Source organism: Malaya genurostris, chromosome 2, assembly GCF_030247185.1.
Source record: "Malaya genurostris strain Urasoe2022 chromosome 2, Malgen_1.1, whole genome shotgun sequence".
NCBI classification, from domain to species: domain Eukaryota; kingdom Metazoa; phylum Arthropoda; class Insecta; order Diptera; family Culicidae; genus Malaya; species Malaya genurostris.
The window spans coordinates 191,439,995-191,455,828 of record NC_080571.1 but is presented as its reverse complement, the minus strand read 5'-3'; the positions used below and the strand labels follow the sequence as shown (position 1 = coordinate 191,455,828).

Genomic DNA, 15,834 nt, shown 5'->3' with positions numbered 1-15,834 from the left:
CAATTATCAGCGGGCAGTAAGCTGACCAGATATAACATGAGCTGCTATATACTGATGAGTTAAAGACATAACATAAAAAACAGTCATATGCGCTTAGTACAGACCAGTTCATTGGAACCAAACCTCTGGATGATTATTATTCCGAGTTACAAAAATTTATTCTTATAATGATTAATATTATTAATGTAACCATTCACACCGATTCTGTATTTCGTTCGAATCGGATTGCTTCGATCGAATACGAAATTTTGCATTCTGTAGCTCGATCGAGTTCGAGTTTTCCATACGAAAGCATCACCCGATCGAATTACAGAATGCAAATTTTTACATTCGAATCCGATTCGATCGAAATACAGAATAGGGGTCATTGTTTTCCGCTCGAAATTTCAGTTGGGTATTTACCCACCTTTGCAATTTTCGAGTGGTTAATGCCACCCACAGTTGACCACGGAAAAATAGATATGAATCTGTTTCTGTTATTGTTACTTATGTGACATCCAAAATACTCTATGGGGATTCCAAAACCAATCCTAGATAACATTGAGCATTATATGAAATAAATAATACTAATACAGCGTACCTATATTTCAGGTCATACCACTGGTTATAAAAATTGTGCACACAAAAATGGTGCAGAAAAACAACTCAATAGAAATGAAGAATTTATTGCTAAGATTCGTCGGTAATTTTCGTGAAGAGGAAATCAATCTTTTCTTAAACATGTCATTCGACTATTTTGAAAAACTTCTGAAATCCAATCCTCTTGCAACATATGAGAATATAAAGGCTAGTGAATATGATTTTGAAGAAGACCTACCTATACACCGGCTGCAAACTCTTATTAGATTTATGGACAGTATCCGCGAAGAGTTCGCGGGAGTAAAGAACAAGGAATTCAATCGCCATCTACTACACATTAAATTATGTATAGATTCTATTATTTTGAAAATTGAGCATACGAGGGTGAAGCAGTTAAAATCTGAAACTACTTTGAATATGGTGAATTTTTTCGAGCAATTTGATGTATACGAGTGGTCAGATGAAGAAATCGAAACTTTGTTTCACATTTATGTGTGGCCCTCACTGGACAAACTGCCTCTAGATTGTATTCATTCTCCTACCCCACTTCTGAAATTGTTTATGGCTTGGAGCAGAAATCCTCGATATTATCTTCTTTTGTCCAAGATAAATCCAAGCTCAACAGTGATTGCTACTTCTACTCCTTTAGTTAAAATCATAGATTTACTGAAAAGTGAAAAGGCTAGTGATAATATATGCCAGCAGATTTCGAAAATGATTACAAATATGATTACACTTGAATCAACGGAAAGCGATAGTAGTTTGCAGAAAATTTCAAGCACCCATCCGAGCGATGAGCTCGAGGCGTCAAACTTCAATCTAAATTTAGGAAGTCGTATGCTTCTACCATATTATAAAGATATTCTGGGACACATCCAAAAGAGTATGAAGCGCAAACGAACGATTAATAAGGATCATCTGCTTATATTATCTCGAGTAACAGAGTTCATCAAGGAGGAAGAGCTTTGTAATACTCTGGCAGACATGTTGTTCCCACTGGCAATTAGAAAGTTAACTCTACCAAATATTGATACGGAATCGATGCGTAATATTCATGCAGCACTAATCTCATTGCTAGGATTAGTTTCGAAGCCTGAACAACATATCAGATCAATTGGATTGCTTTTAGAGCGTGCTAAGGATCATGGTAAGTTGAATTGATATGACCGAGACAAAGAAAACAACTTAACTTATTCTATTGCATACATTTTAGTCAGTCGAAAAAGTATATGTGAGATGATTCAGCTGGTGGCATCAAAATCGGAGAAAACAGATCTCATACGATGTGCCTGCATAATTGAAGACATGAATGCTATGGACAAGCGTTGGCTTGAACAACCAGATTATAAGCGTCGATTAGGCGCATTTCGTAGTGTGGATCATCTAACTGAATATCAGGATACTATAGATATGAATCTTGTTATTTTATTTGTGCATCAATGCTTCCACCATTTGAAAGCGGACCAAGATCTTGCGATGCGTGGAAATGCGAATCATTATTTGCGGAAAATAATTATTAAAACTATAAAAATGCATAAAATTCAACAACAAGCCGACGTTCAGTATTTAGTTCAACGAGTAGTTTTAGTGGGCCTGATGAATGGCGTAAAGGATAGTAATGAAACTACAAGAAACGAAAGTGTTCAACTACTTGGTGACTTGAGTCGCGAATGTGCTGAATATCACCCTGTATTTAGTGACTTGCATTCGTTTACTAATAGTGCAGATCGTGAAGTAGACTTTTTTGATAATATGGTTCACCTACAGGTCCACCGTCACCGTCGCGCAATGATGCGATTTTGTAAAGTGATTAGAAACTTGGAGAAACTTCCGTCGAATCGAACGATGGTCGATTTTGTGTTACCGATTATGTCAATGTATATCTGCTCAGAGAAATATCGGAAAAAATCTAAACTTACTGAAGCCGCTGGAAAATGCATATCTATAATAGGAAGATTGCTGCCATGGCCTAGTTACAGAGCATTATTAAAGCAGTACTTGAACAAAATGAAAAACAATATCGAGTATCAGAAGCAATTGATAAAAATAGTTGTGTCTCTACTTGACAATTTTCACTTTGATTTGTCCAATGCGGATACAAATTGTTTACAGAACAATGTTGAATTGAATTGTACCAATCAAACAACAGAAGGAATAAGGTAAATTCTCTATACTTTTTTTCATAAATGCGTTTATTTCATAAGACAATATACATTAGTTTTACGCTATTATATTATATTTCGAATACCGTCACAACGGTTAGTATTTATAAATTACAATAATGAAGAAAACCATTCATTTTTGTATATACTGTACATGATCTTATAACTATTGCTGGTTCGTTTGTATAAATACATCACTTGTATTAAAAGTGAGATAGCTGGCTATTGGTTAAACTCTTCGAAGAAGAAGGAGGCTAACATAAAATTAAATTAAATTGAAGCTCCATTGGTTTCAATGAAATGATAAAGAAGTTTCATGTACAATAGTCTGAATAGTCTACCTTGGGTACGCAATGAATTTATTAGTTGAAACCTGACATCACGATACTCCACGTATATCCAAACACCATGATCAATATCACGAGAATCACGATAAACACCATGATCAATATCACGATATCACTATAAACCAGCCCCTTGAACCGTGCCTTTGACGATATTTTAGAAATATATGAGTAAATCCATCGACCCAGATTATCCTTACCCCAAGTAGCTTGCCAGCTAGCAAGTGTCCTTTGGCGGGATGCACTGTAGTGCTCGTTGAAGGCAATCGGCCGCTCATAAATTTCACCCTCAAGAACATCACATTTGGCTAAATTATCGACTCGACTAATATTATCGACCCGACTAATATGGAATCAAACCACACCCCGAGGTTGAAAGTTGACATTTGGGCGATCATTATTTCTATCATATGGAGCTGAAACTGAGCGGAATCATGCTTCCTTGAAAACACTGCCAGCTCTGTTTTCTACGCAGAGAACCAGCTCTGTTTTCTACGCATATGAACAGTCCAAACGGACATGTTATCTAAGTTATTTTGCAATGGTTTTTGCAGATTAAAAGCTTTGGGTCCAGTATCTGAAACCACACCATCATCTGCGAATTTTCTTAATGTGCATGGAGTTACTAGAGCTGTCAATGTCGTTTATTTAAAAATTATAGAGGAGCGAACTGAGGCATGAGCCTAGTGGCATACCAATGTAGCTAATTTTGAGTGTTGCCATGTGAAAAGTCCATGTGCTTCTCTGACAAAAAGATGTGCAAATAATTATTTATAACCACTGGAAGTTCATGTTGGAGCAGCTTGGCTGAAAGAACATCAGATGCGGTCATTAGTTAAACACGCCGTAAACGAATAAAACTATACTATATTAGACGCATAATAACAGAGATAAAAAGACTGACTGTCCAGTCGGTATAACGCCGGAAACGCAAGTGGCATCAGTTACTATCATCGCGTGAAATGTCAGTGACGAGCTCAGTGTTGCCATTCGTTGAGTACGACCGTGTTGCCAGAGAATTATTCCATTTTCCCCAACATCTCCCTCCTAGTAGCGTTGATACGAGGTAAACCGTTTAGGTCGTCTTCGGACTCGCGAAGAGCCCCAGGGTTAATGTACACTTGGTGTAACTGCCGTAACAGTCTCAGAAGTAGATGTGGTTGTAGCGGTTGACGACATATCTGGTAATTGCTGTTGACTGTCTGAAGTCTCAGGGAACGACGGTAACAATGACGGGGTTCTGGCAGTGTCACTGGTTAAAGCTGCTTTTGGTGTTATTTCAGATCGAGGGGTACTCGTTGTTGTTGTTGGTAATTCCCAGGCGATTCTTGTGCACAGTTCGGTGGAGGACGTAGAAGTTCCAAACACGTTCTAAGGCGTCGACCGAACATCACTTCCGATGGTGACAAACCATTCGGTGCTGATTGATTTGTTGTACTTCGATATGTCAGCAGAAATGTATACAATGCAGCGTTCATTGATCCTGATCCTCTCCCTTCTTGAATTTTATTAATTGCACGCTTGAAAGTATCGACGAACCGTTCAACCTGACCTTTTGATTGACGGTGAAACGGTGAGGTAGTGACATGATCGATACCGTTTTCAGTACAAAACTGCTGGAACTCAATACTGGTGAACTGGGTACCGTTGTCGGATATTAGCTTTTCTGGCATTTCCAGGCGTGCAAACAGGCCACGAAGAATATTGATCGTTGCTGTACTTGTGATTCGCCGTGTCTGTACAATTTCAGGCCACTTGGAGTAGGAATCGACGACTAGGAGAAAATATTCACCATCGATGGCAGGGAGACGATGATTTTGGCCAGGGTACTGGTGGAATATACGCTGGTGATTTGGCGGCTGCAGCGCAATGCACACACGTTCGAACACGTAGCTTCGGGCCACTGCTTTCATCTGTCCGATTCCTGGATGGCCTAGATGAATTTGGTTGAGACATCGCTTGCGAAGCAGCGAAGGTATTACCAGACGATCGTTGTATAGAATACACCCTTGCACTGTTGTAAGAGAATCTCGTTGATTGAAATAACGTTGTAGCTCGCGATCTACGTTGGCTGGTAGTGCTTTCGGCCAGCCCTCCTGAATGAATCGGTAAACCTTGCTGAGGACCGGATCTCTGTGAGTTCTGTCTCGTACTGTTCTGAAACTGAGAGGTAAAACGTCGAAGGATTTGGAAACTACTGACCTGACGTCTTTTTTTAAGTGTCATTGCTGCTATGACATAATCTTCATCGGGTTTTACATGGCGGTTGATTAGCCTTGATAGTATATCAGCATGCCCGTACTTGTCTGTAGTCACATACTCTATTTCAAACTTGTACATAAGTAGTGTGAGGGCCCAGCGCTGTAGATGGCTTGCAGTGTATACTAGAATACTCTTGGAAGAGCCAAAGATGCGTAGGAACGATGCGTGATCTGTTTGCAACCGAAATTTGCGACCAAACAGCATGCGATAAAATTTTGTAATCGCAAATAAGATGGCAAGTCCTTCTCGATCGATCTGGCTGTAGTTGCGCTCGGCGGGTGCTAGCGCTCTAGAAGCAGGCTGAACAACCTTGACCGAACCATCCGGAAAACGATGACTGATGGTCGCTCCAAGGCCAATCGATAACGCATCCGCAGAGACTATAATCTCCAGAGAAGGGTTGTAATGTGTTAAAAGCAGGTCAGACGAAAGAATTTGCTTGAATGTATTAAACGCACGATCGCATTCGGATGTCCATTTGAAGCAGGTAGATGTCTTCAGAAGTTCGTCGAGGGGGTAACGAAGAGAACGCATATTCGAAACAAATTTTCCATAATAGTTTATAGCTCCGAGAAACGAACGTACTCCGGACACATCAGTAGGAGCTGGCATCTTCTTAATCGCTTCGATTTTAGCAGGATCGGGACGTATTCCATGTTGATCCAGTAAGTGCCCCAAGTATTTAATTTGTTTACAGCCAAACGAGCATTTTTCTAATCGCACTGTGAATCCAAATTCTTGTAATCGTTGAAAAAGTGCGTTGAGGTTGTTCCAATGCTCTTCCTGAGTAGTTCCGCCAACTACGACATCATCAATGTAACCGCAAGTTTGCTTGAGATCAGCCAACATAGTACACCCAAACCTCCATTTACGTAACTTATATATGTATATATGTATTAATATACGTACGTATGTGTGCAAATATTTGAATTTCTTAATACATATAAATATTGGAGGAGTAAAAGCGATCATTTATATGTATAAATATATACACATATACGCAAACCAGTGAGTGTGTAAGCATACATACATACATACATATATAAGGTTCGTAAATGGAGGTTTGGGTGTATCCACTAGTTGCTGGAATGCTCCAGGTGCTGTTTTCACTCCGGGTGCTAGACGATTCACTTTATAAACGCCTCGATGAGTATTGATCGATAAAAGTGAACTCAACGCCTCGTCTACTTATGCTTATGCTGAATTATTATGCTGAAGAATTTACAATTAGCAAGTTTCACGAATATATCTTGCGGAAGCGGAAAGGGGGAACTGATGTGGTTGCAAAGCTTTGTTCAATCCGGTCGAGTAGTCCTCACAAATCCTAATTGCACCATTTGCCACGATTGGAGCATCCCACTCTGAGTAGTCGATAGGTGAGATGATATTTAATCTTTCCAGACGGTCTACCTCTTCGTCGACAGAGCGGTACATTGAATATGCAACTGGTCGCTTTGGACGAAACACTGGTATCTGGTTCGGTTTGAGATCTAGTTTCACCTTGGTCTTAAGGCAGCGACCAAGTGTTGAGCTGAACACGGAAGGATATTTTGCCTTGAGACGATTAACAATTGAGAATGTTGATTTTTCACTAATCTGACGGCAAAACGTATTCATCGGGACCGTGTCAAACTGGAACAATTCGATCAGGTCTAGTCCCAGAATACGTAGGTTTTCATTCACAACAAATAAAACTCTTTTTAGTCAAACCGTTCACTGTGATCATGCAATCAAACTCTGACAGTAGTTTGAGAGGATCACCTGATGCTGCTTTAGCACACACCGTTTGGAGTCTTGTTAATGGTTTTCCGAGTCTGTTCCAGGTCTGAAGTGAAACAACACTAATGTCTGATGCGGTGTCGAACTGTAATTTCACTGATACACCATTAAGGTAGCGCTTCGCCGTGGTCAAGTCGAAGCGAGACAACTCACTGCTTCCTCTTGCTTTGTCGCCGAAATTTCACTCTAAATTGCAAATTTCTCCAATACTAACCCGATTCACGAAAAATCAAAAACATACGATTGTAGGTAAATGATTTTACTATGCATTTGGCGAAAAATATTAGTTAGAAAGCTTTTCTTTCGCGAGATTTCGTGCGAGTTTTGTTAAACCTTTTGTTTTCTTTTTTCCATTTCTCGCTATAAACAACTCGCATATGTAGGGATGTGCTACGTTTTCAACAAAGCTTCAAAGCTAGTAGCGATGAAAATCATTACTGATTTCTGGTTCTACTGAAACATGAATAGAAATTATTTTACAAAGTAGTAACACTTACTTACATTTTCTACTCATCTATATTCAACGTTTACACAGAGAGAACGGACAACGAAAACAAAAGAAATGTTGTTAGCGTCTACCGCATGTGGCATTTTTCACACCCCAATGCATGCGTTGACATTGTGTGCGTGCGAAAGAATAAGGAAAAACTCATTTATTTTTAAAACTCGCACGAAATCTTTCGATAAAAACGTTTATCAGGCACAGTTTATATACGAATCGATAGAAAAATTAATTATCTAGAATCGTATGTTCTTGGAATTTCCGTTTTCTTTACCGTTTTCTCACAATTTTGGGTGAAGTGCGTGAAACCCCGGGATAGGCAGCGAACTCCCGTGACCACGGCGAAGCGCTACCTTAAGTTCAACTGTCACAAATTTTCTGCGTTCGTTTATTGAGTTCACTTTTACTATTTTGGTCTCCACTTTCACACTGTTTGTTTTACTCCTTTCTTTCTTCGAAGACGGCTTCGCTGTGCGACAATAGCCTTCTTTATGCCCGTAGCGATTGCATTCCGAACATTGATGAGTTTGGTATTGACAATAACGAGTATAATGTATAGCACCGCACTTCCAACAAGGGATTGGTGGTACTTTGCTACCTGCGTAGAATGATGCTCGCTTTTCATCGCGGTGCTTCGGAAATCGCTGTTGAGAACCACGAAATAATTGTTCCTGATTTTTCCGTGGAATTTCCTGAGATTGTTGCTGAAACCGCTGCTTCTTCCGTATTGCAATGATCGAGCTTCCGGCATTTTCGATCATGGCAGTATCATGCCGAAGAGTTAGAAGTCGTTGACATTCAGCTGATAACTGTTCTAGCGTGACGTCGGTCCTTTCTTCGATTCGAGTGAGCAACCTTGTACGGATTTCGCTGTCGGCCTCGTCTTTCAAACCGCAAACAAAGACTAAACATTTCAACTGCTCTTCCGTCATTTTGCTCAACTCGAATTCTACGCAGCTTTTATTGATTCGGCAACCATACGATACGTAAAGCTGTAGACAACGACAGCGCTTACTGACGGTACATTCCGTTGTACCAAATAAATTTCCGAGCTTGCTGATTGTTTCATCGAAAGTAAAATCACTAGCAGTTTTCGGTCAAATAAAGTTGTGATAGCGCTCATGTTCCGAAATTCCAAGCTTTCGCATTAATAACCTCACTCTTGCAGGTTAATCTAACCTCTCTGCGTCTTTCGAGAATAAATCTTTATAACGTGAAAACCATGCTTTGAAGGTTATGTTGTTTTCGACGTCATATCGGAACTCTTTTATATTTCCTACTAGCGAGTCGAGGACTGCTTCAGGGTTCACGGGTATATTCACCTGTATGTTACGTAGTATATTATCCTGCTGCTGGAGGAACACACGTTGCTGTTCGTGGGTTTGCTGCTGGTTTTGCAGGAGCTGATTAGTCACGAGCGACCAGTGCTGAAGCTATTGAAGAATCTGAACGATGATCATGTCTGTTGGTAAAGGCTGTGGATGATCAGAATCCACGCCGGACATATTCACTGGAGCTTGGTTCGGCATTGACATCACAAAACTTTTCCAATTACACGTGGATGACGCGATTTTTTTCCGGGCAGATTTTACCGCTAACTTGGACGAGAAAAAAAATAACTCACGCTCACGAATCTCGTCGCCACTGTTACGACGGTTTTTCGGGAGTAGCCGTGACCATGCGGTCATTAGTTAAACACGCCGTAAACGAATAAAACTATACTATATTAGACGCATAATAACAGGGATAAAAAGACTGACTGTCCAGTCGGTATAACGCCGGAAACGCAAGTGGCATCAGTTACTATCATCGCGTGAAATGTCAGTGACGAGCCCAGTGTTGCCATTCGTTGAGTACGACCGTGTTGCCAGAGGATTATTCCATTTGCCCCAACAGAAAGCAATTTGGATGTCAGACGAAAGGAATACAAGGCATTCAAACGTCTCTTTATTTCTATAGATGCTAAACTGGGTATCTGACAACAAGCCGTTCGTCTCGACCCAAGTGTCGAAACGTCGGAAGTCAAATATCCATCGGTTCGAGTATTCCTAATTCGTTTTTCTCATTGCGATTGCTTATTTCAGTGTTAGAGTGTTCATAGAGGTTTCTCTTGACGAACCGTCGACAAAATGGCTCCAATAGCTACATTTCTTGGTCCGGAGTATGCTCCTGTATTTGGTATCTAATGTCAAGATTTTCAAAATTCTGAGGAGTTCGTTTTCCCCGTTTTAGAAACGTCTTCCAAGCATTTTGTTTCGCATGTTCTGCATCGGAGCACTTTGTCCCACCAAGGGTTGGGAGGCCTTCTGTTAGTCGTTGGACCAGGAAATCGTTTGGTTTGGGCTTGTTATGTGGCCTCAAAAATCGAACCAATTTCATTAAACTTAAGCCACTTGAGACATTACTTCTGTATTTAATATAATCAATATTTTTTGTCAAATCATATGGTATATCAACTAAATTTGCAATGCAGTTGCTATTGCTAATTGAGATGATGAACGATAAATGATCGCTACCGTGTAAATCAGCAAAAAATTTCCAGGTGCAATCTAGTCAAATTGAAGTCGAGCAAAGAGATAAATCTATTTGGACGTTCAGGAGATCATGGGATCCGTGTCATGCTGCCCATTTTTAAAACTAACTTTTCCTTTAATGTTTATTTGACAAACAACAACTTCTATACTAGAACTTAAAGATCTTGATCTATGAATGGAATAGCATTTCTTACTTCCTAAAAGTACTTCATCATGCGGAGAGTCTCTGTCGAGATATATAATGTTAAAGTAATTAAAACTTAAAGCTATGTTTAATGTAAGCCATGTTTCGCACAAAGCAAATACATCACATTTTTGATTATGCAATAAAACTTTAAATGAATCAAGTTTTGGCTTGATGCTTCGACAATTTCACTGCAAGATTGAGTTGATAACTGCTTCAAAAAAGTTCTAGCTATTGGAAGGAATGCCGTTATGAGGGTCTTCAAGGGTTCAAAAATATTGAATGCTGCGAAAATTCATTCTGCAATATCTGAAAACTTCAGTAATCCTGTTGGTGATTGTGAAACGGAGCCCACTGGATTTTTCTTTTGTGCTAATTCTTGGGTTGGTTTGAGAATTTGATAAATCAGGGGGCACAGTTTTTGGTTTTTAATTTTTCTTCTTAGATTTAACACGGTGATCTTTTTTTGGAGGTGTAATTTTAGGTTCTTCGTTTGGTAATTTGGGGGAGGACTTCTTCCTCTTAACAGAACCTTGAGGAGTGACAAGCGATGTGCCTTCACTATTTTCATCAGAATCAGATTCCTCTGACTCTAGATTTGAAAAACCGTTTTCTATTTCGAGTGGAGGGACATAAATAACTGTTTTAAGCATTAATAACTATTTCCCTGATTTTTATTTAGGAATGAAAAAAATCACATATGTACTTAAAAGGTATATCTCCATCGTATATTTAAGCAGAGGTACAAATAAGCCCATTTTGCGCATGAAAATGTGAATCAAGATTTCCGATTATGAATCAAAAAATCGAACACCGTGAATTAAAATTAAAATTGCGATTATGTTTTAAATTGTGGAAAATGAAATTGAAGGCCTTTTCAAATTCTAAGTAAAACCAAAATTCATCTTATCAAAAAAAATCAAAATTAAAAATTCATTATAATATCTACAATAAATATGTGATATGAAAAGGTAATACTGACGTATGGTGATTTGTCGACAAAACGATTCAGTTACATGGCTCATGATTAAATCCTCTTTAAATAATTTTTACGTAAACAACATTGATGACTGTATCAACACATCTTGAACGCTAAGACAACTTGCCGACGACAGCGTTGTGTCTATTGTAGGACCCAAAGCTGCCGATCTCCAAGGACCATTACAAGATACTTTCTACAACTTGTCATCATGGGCTCTTCAAATGGGTATCGAGTTCTCTACGGAGAAAACTGAGCTGGTTGTATTTTCAAGGAAGCGAGAACCAGCACAATTACAGCTTCAACTAAGGGGTGAAACCATAGCTCAGGTCTTCAGATTTAATTATCTCGGGGTCTGGTTCGACTTCAAGGGCACCTGAAAACGATACTGTCTATAATGAAATATGGATGCTTCTGCTTCTGATCCGCTGCAAAGAATCCAGTATCGTTGTTTGCGTATTGCTTCAGGTGATTCTCGATGATTGATTCTCGAAGTGCTTGCGGGCGTCTAGCCGTTGAAAAATCGATTCTGGGATCTCTCATATCGATTGCTAATCCGATGCGATATCTTGAATCCGATGGTGATTGAAAACTTATAAAGGCTTGTCGAGCTCAATTCTCAGACCCGTTTTATGTCCTTGTATTTTGATTTCAAAATATCAATCCTTCTTCATATATTCCCAACCGAGCTCATTTCTTGGATACTTCGCATTACTCTATTCCGGGCAATGAAAAAGCAGACTCATTGGCTAAGGTGAGCGCATTAGAAGGTGATATTCACGAAAGACCAATCTGCTTCAATGAATTTTTCAGCATTTCTCGTTAGAAGACACTCGAAAGTTAGCAAGCTTCATGGAGCAGTGTGGACCTAGGACGTTGGCTATACTTTATTATACCAAAGGTATCGACGAAGCCTTGGTTTGAGGGGATGCAAGTGGATCGCGATTTCATTCGTGTGATGTCCCGACTTATGTCTAATCACTCCGAGATGGGTACGCATCTTTGGCGAATTGGCCTCGCTGAGAATGGTATCTGCGCTTGTGGCAATGGTTACCACGACATCGAGCATGTTGTGTGGTCATGTGCCCTGAATCGTTACGCAAGATTACATTTAAGAGACTTCCTTTGGGCCTGAGGTAGGCCACCCAATGTGCTGTTGCGAGATGTACTAGCAAGTCTCGATTACACTTATATGTACTCGATTTACATCTTTCTGAAAACTATTGGTTTATCAATCTAGTAACTGCTCCTCTTTATTTACATCCTTAACAGTTCACCTTTCCCCAAAATGCCATGTTGTACTGATTGGTTTATGGTAACCACACATCGGAAATTTTGAGCCAAAATGAAATGAAGATTACACGAAGACTTTGAAGTTATTACATTATTATTATCTGTTTTGTGTTATTGTATATTGTCTGAATGTGTATGTAACTATTTATTTTTTTTCATACTAACCTGGAGTAACCCCCAGTAACTCGGCTTCCTTTTTTCACATTAACCTTAAATTTTCTATAGTTTCAACATAATTGTATTCCCCACTCTTTAACTCTCCCACCAACCTTGTATGTGTATGTATATATGTTAAATAATAATTGTAATTATATTCTATGAAAAAATACAATACAGACTTTGGCACCTCTGAGCTAAAGCTATGTGCCATATAAAAAAAAACGATCTGAAAAAAAAAAATTGCAGATTTGGCATCTCTGCATGTTACTGACAATTTTTCACGATTTGTCGAAAAAAATGGGGTGTCGTTCGGTTACGACCTTGGGGTGCCGAAATCGGTTGACATTTTGAAAATGACAAAAAAATACTTCGATTGCGAAAATTTTGAAAGCATCCGTTATTAAATCACGAAATAGATCGATTTCACCTCATAAATATTCAATCCATTCACCTTTTCAATTGATGCTTTTCAATTTACGATATTATCAAAAAAGTAAAAAAAAAATTTTTTTGTTAATTTTCGCACAATTAAAATTTGTTTTGATCGCTGCAAAAAGTACAAGCGTCTATTCGCTTTAGTATTCGGCACAAAAAGAACGTGCTGCTATTACACACACATGACATTTGTCGGAATGACGCTATCTGCTTTCTGTCAAAAGTTACAGTGGGGTGCCGGCAACCGAACACCTTCTTCTACTATTTTGTAGAGTTTTGAATATTATTTTTAGCGGTACTACGTTTTTGGAATTCGGTCGTACATTTATTCGCCTTACGCCAGCGCCGCTTTTACGTACGCCGGGGGCAAGATTTTGGTGTGTGCCCCTAGTTAACTGAATGTCTTTTTTTGCTCGGTTGGTCCTGTCCGGGGCCCCCTAAGACCATGGGCCCGGAGCACATGCCCCCACCCTATGTAAAAGCGGCCCTGCCTTACACATATTTCTTTACAAAAATTGAAAATTACGCTCCAGCACCGAAAAAAGAATGAACGTGCTCCTGTAGAAACGACAAACCAAAAACACCTGTAATTGCATCGGCACATGAGTAACCTAATACTCCGCTATAATCACTGTACATGTCGCCACTGTGCATAATAGTCTTTTCAGAAAAGTCACTCAGCCCACCAGCCCCAATCTCCCATATATCTCGTCACTTTCCACATTCACTATATATCTCACAACACTACACACTCAGCTACAGCACTCATACCAACAGACTGATACCGTTTTTTGTTTATTTTGTTTATTTGTATAAATAGTACCATATGACATATTTTGTCTTAATGAAAGAGAAATAAAAATAATGACTAAAAACTTAAAGCTAATTATTATTCACAATGTGGAATTGGTTAAGCAATCGTTGACGAAACAGAACAGGTGACACATTAAAATCAAAAAGATGAAAAAATTCGTTGAACCGCATGCAGACTATTCGAAAAGGTTCGTGCTGTCCATACACTCTGTTCCTCGGATCTAGGAGCAGAATGCTCCGCTGGCGAAGTGTTCTTTCAGGTGCGTAGATATTGAGTTGCATAAGTAAAGTGGGGCTATCAATGTCCCCCAACAGTAGTTTAGCAGCGAAAGTTGCTTGAGCGGCTATACGTCGTAACTCCAATGGCTCGATATTCAAAAGGCGGCACCGATCTTCGTATGGCGGTAAATTTACAGGGTCTCGCCACGGTAGCAAACGCAAAGCATACCGAACAAATCTTCTTTGAACAGCCTCAATCCTGGCGATCCAGTGAGCATGGTAGGGGCTCCATACTACAGCGTTTGACTATAATATTGAACGTACAAGTGAACAATATAATGATCTTAGACATAACGGGTCCCGAAACTCTTTAGCAACCTTAATGATAAAACCAAGTTGACGGTTAGCCTTTGCTAAAATATTGTCATAGTGGAGTCTGAAGGTAATTTCACGATCCAATGTGACGCCAAGGTCCTTGATGCTTTCTACTCGCGTCAGTGACCTTCCCGAAATTCCGTAATCGTACAGAATAGGATCCGATTTCCGATGAAATGATATGACACAGCATTTCTCGATACTCAAGCATAAGAAATTTTGTGAGCACCAATCAGCGAATTTTTGTATCATTTGTTGTAGTTCAAAACAGTTCTCGAGATTCTTGATGACTTTCAGAATTTTTGCATCATCTGCATAAAACAATCTGCATTCCGGTGGTAACAGAAAGGAAACGTCGTTTATGAAGATCAAAAACAGTAATGGACCAAGATTGCTTCCTTGCGGAACTCCAGACTGATTTGAGAATATATCTGAAGTTGAAGATCCACCAGTCTACGCTCGTCTGTGAGACGCCCAGTCGTTCTAGTTTAGACAGAAGTATTCCGTGATCCACTCGATCGAATGCAGCCTTAAGATCCATATACGCTGCATCGATTTGCAATCCAGAGTCCATGTTCTGAACACACTTTGAGGTGAATAACATAAGGTTCGATGATACCGAGCGTTTTGGGTAAAAACCATGCTGCTCGTAATCTATATAGCTTTTACAGCTAGCAAATAGTAGATCATTCACGATTATTTCAAATAGCTTAGAGCAAGCACACAAAGACGTAATTCCACGGTAATTAGAAATGTTGCATTTATCGCCTTTTTTGTAAACTGGGAATAAATATGAAAACCTTCATCGTAAAGGAAACTCACTTCGCAGAGTAGAAATGTTAAAAAGCCTAGCTAACGGATAACTCAGAGAATTCGCACAACGCTTCAGCACAGATGATGGAATACCGTCGGGGCCAGCAGCGAATGACAGCTTTAGTTTGTGCATGGCTGTAACTACCATCTCCTCTGTTATGAGAGGAAAGTTGAAGCTAAACATGTTATGCGGTACACAAACTGTGGCTTCTTCTATTTGGTTCGATGTAGCAGAAGCGTCGTGAAATGCACGCTCAAAGTGGTGTGCGAACAAATCACATTTCTCCTTTTCGAGGCGGGTTGTTTCATTGGCCAGATACATAGTGTGCGGAAGACCAGTTTCTTTCCTCTTAGAATTAACAAATGACCAAAAAAGTTTTGGGTTTCGGCGAAGGTTCATTC

The 15,834-nt window shown here is 39.5% G+C and overlaps 1 protein-coding gene across 2 annotated transcripts in view; it reads left to right on the top strand.

The window, feature by feature from the left end:
- LOC131432894 (small subunit processome component 20 homolog) overlaps window positions 1-15,834 on the top strand; it is an 87,940-nt gene that overhangs the window by 44,087 nt on the left and 28,019 nt on the right. For both annotated transcript variants that reach the window (XM_058599469.1, XM_058599470.1), the window contains 2 exons: window positions 592-1,726; window positions 1,793-2,738. In XM_058599469.1, coding sequence (XP_058455452.1) covers window positions 592-1,726; window positions 1,793-2,738 — 2,081 coding nt within the window. The remainder of the gene's footprint in view (window positions 1-591; window positions 1,727-1,792; window positions 2,739-15,834) is intronic.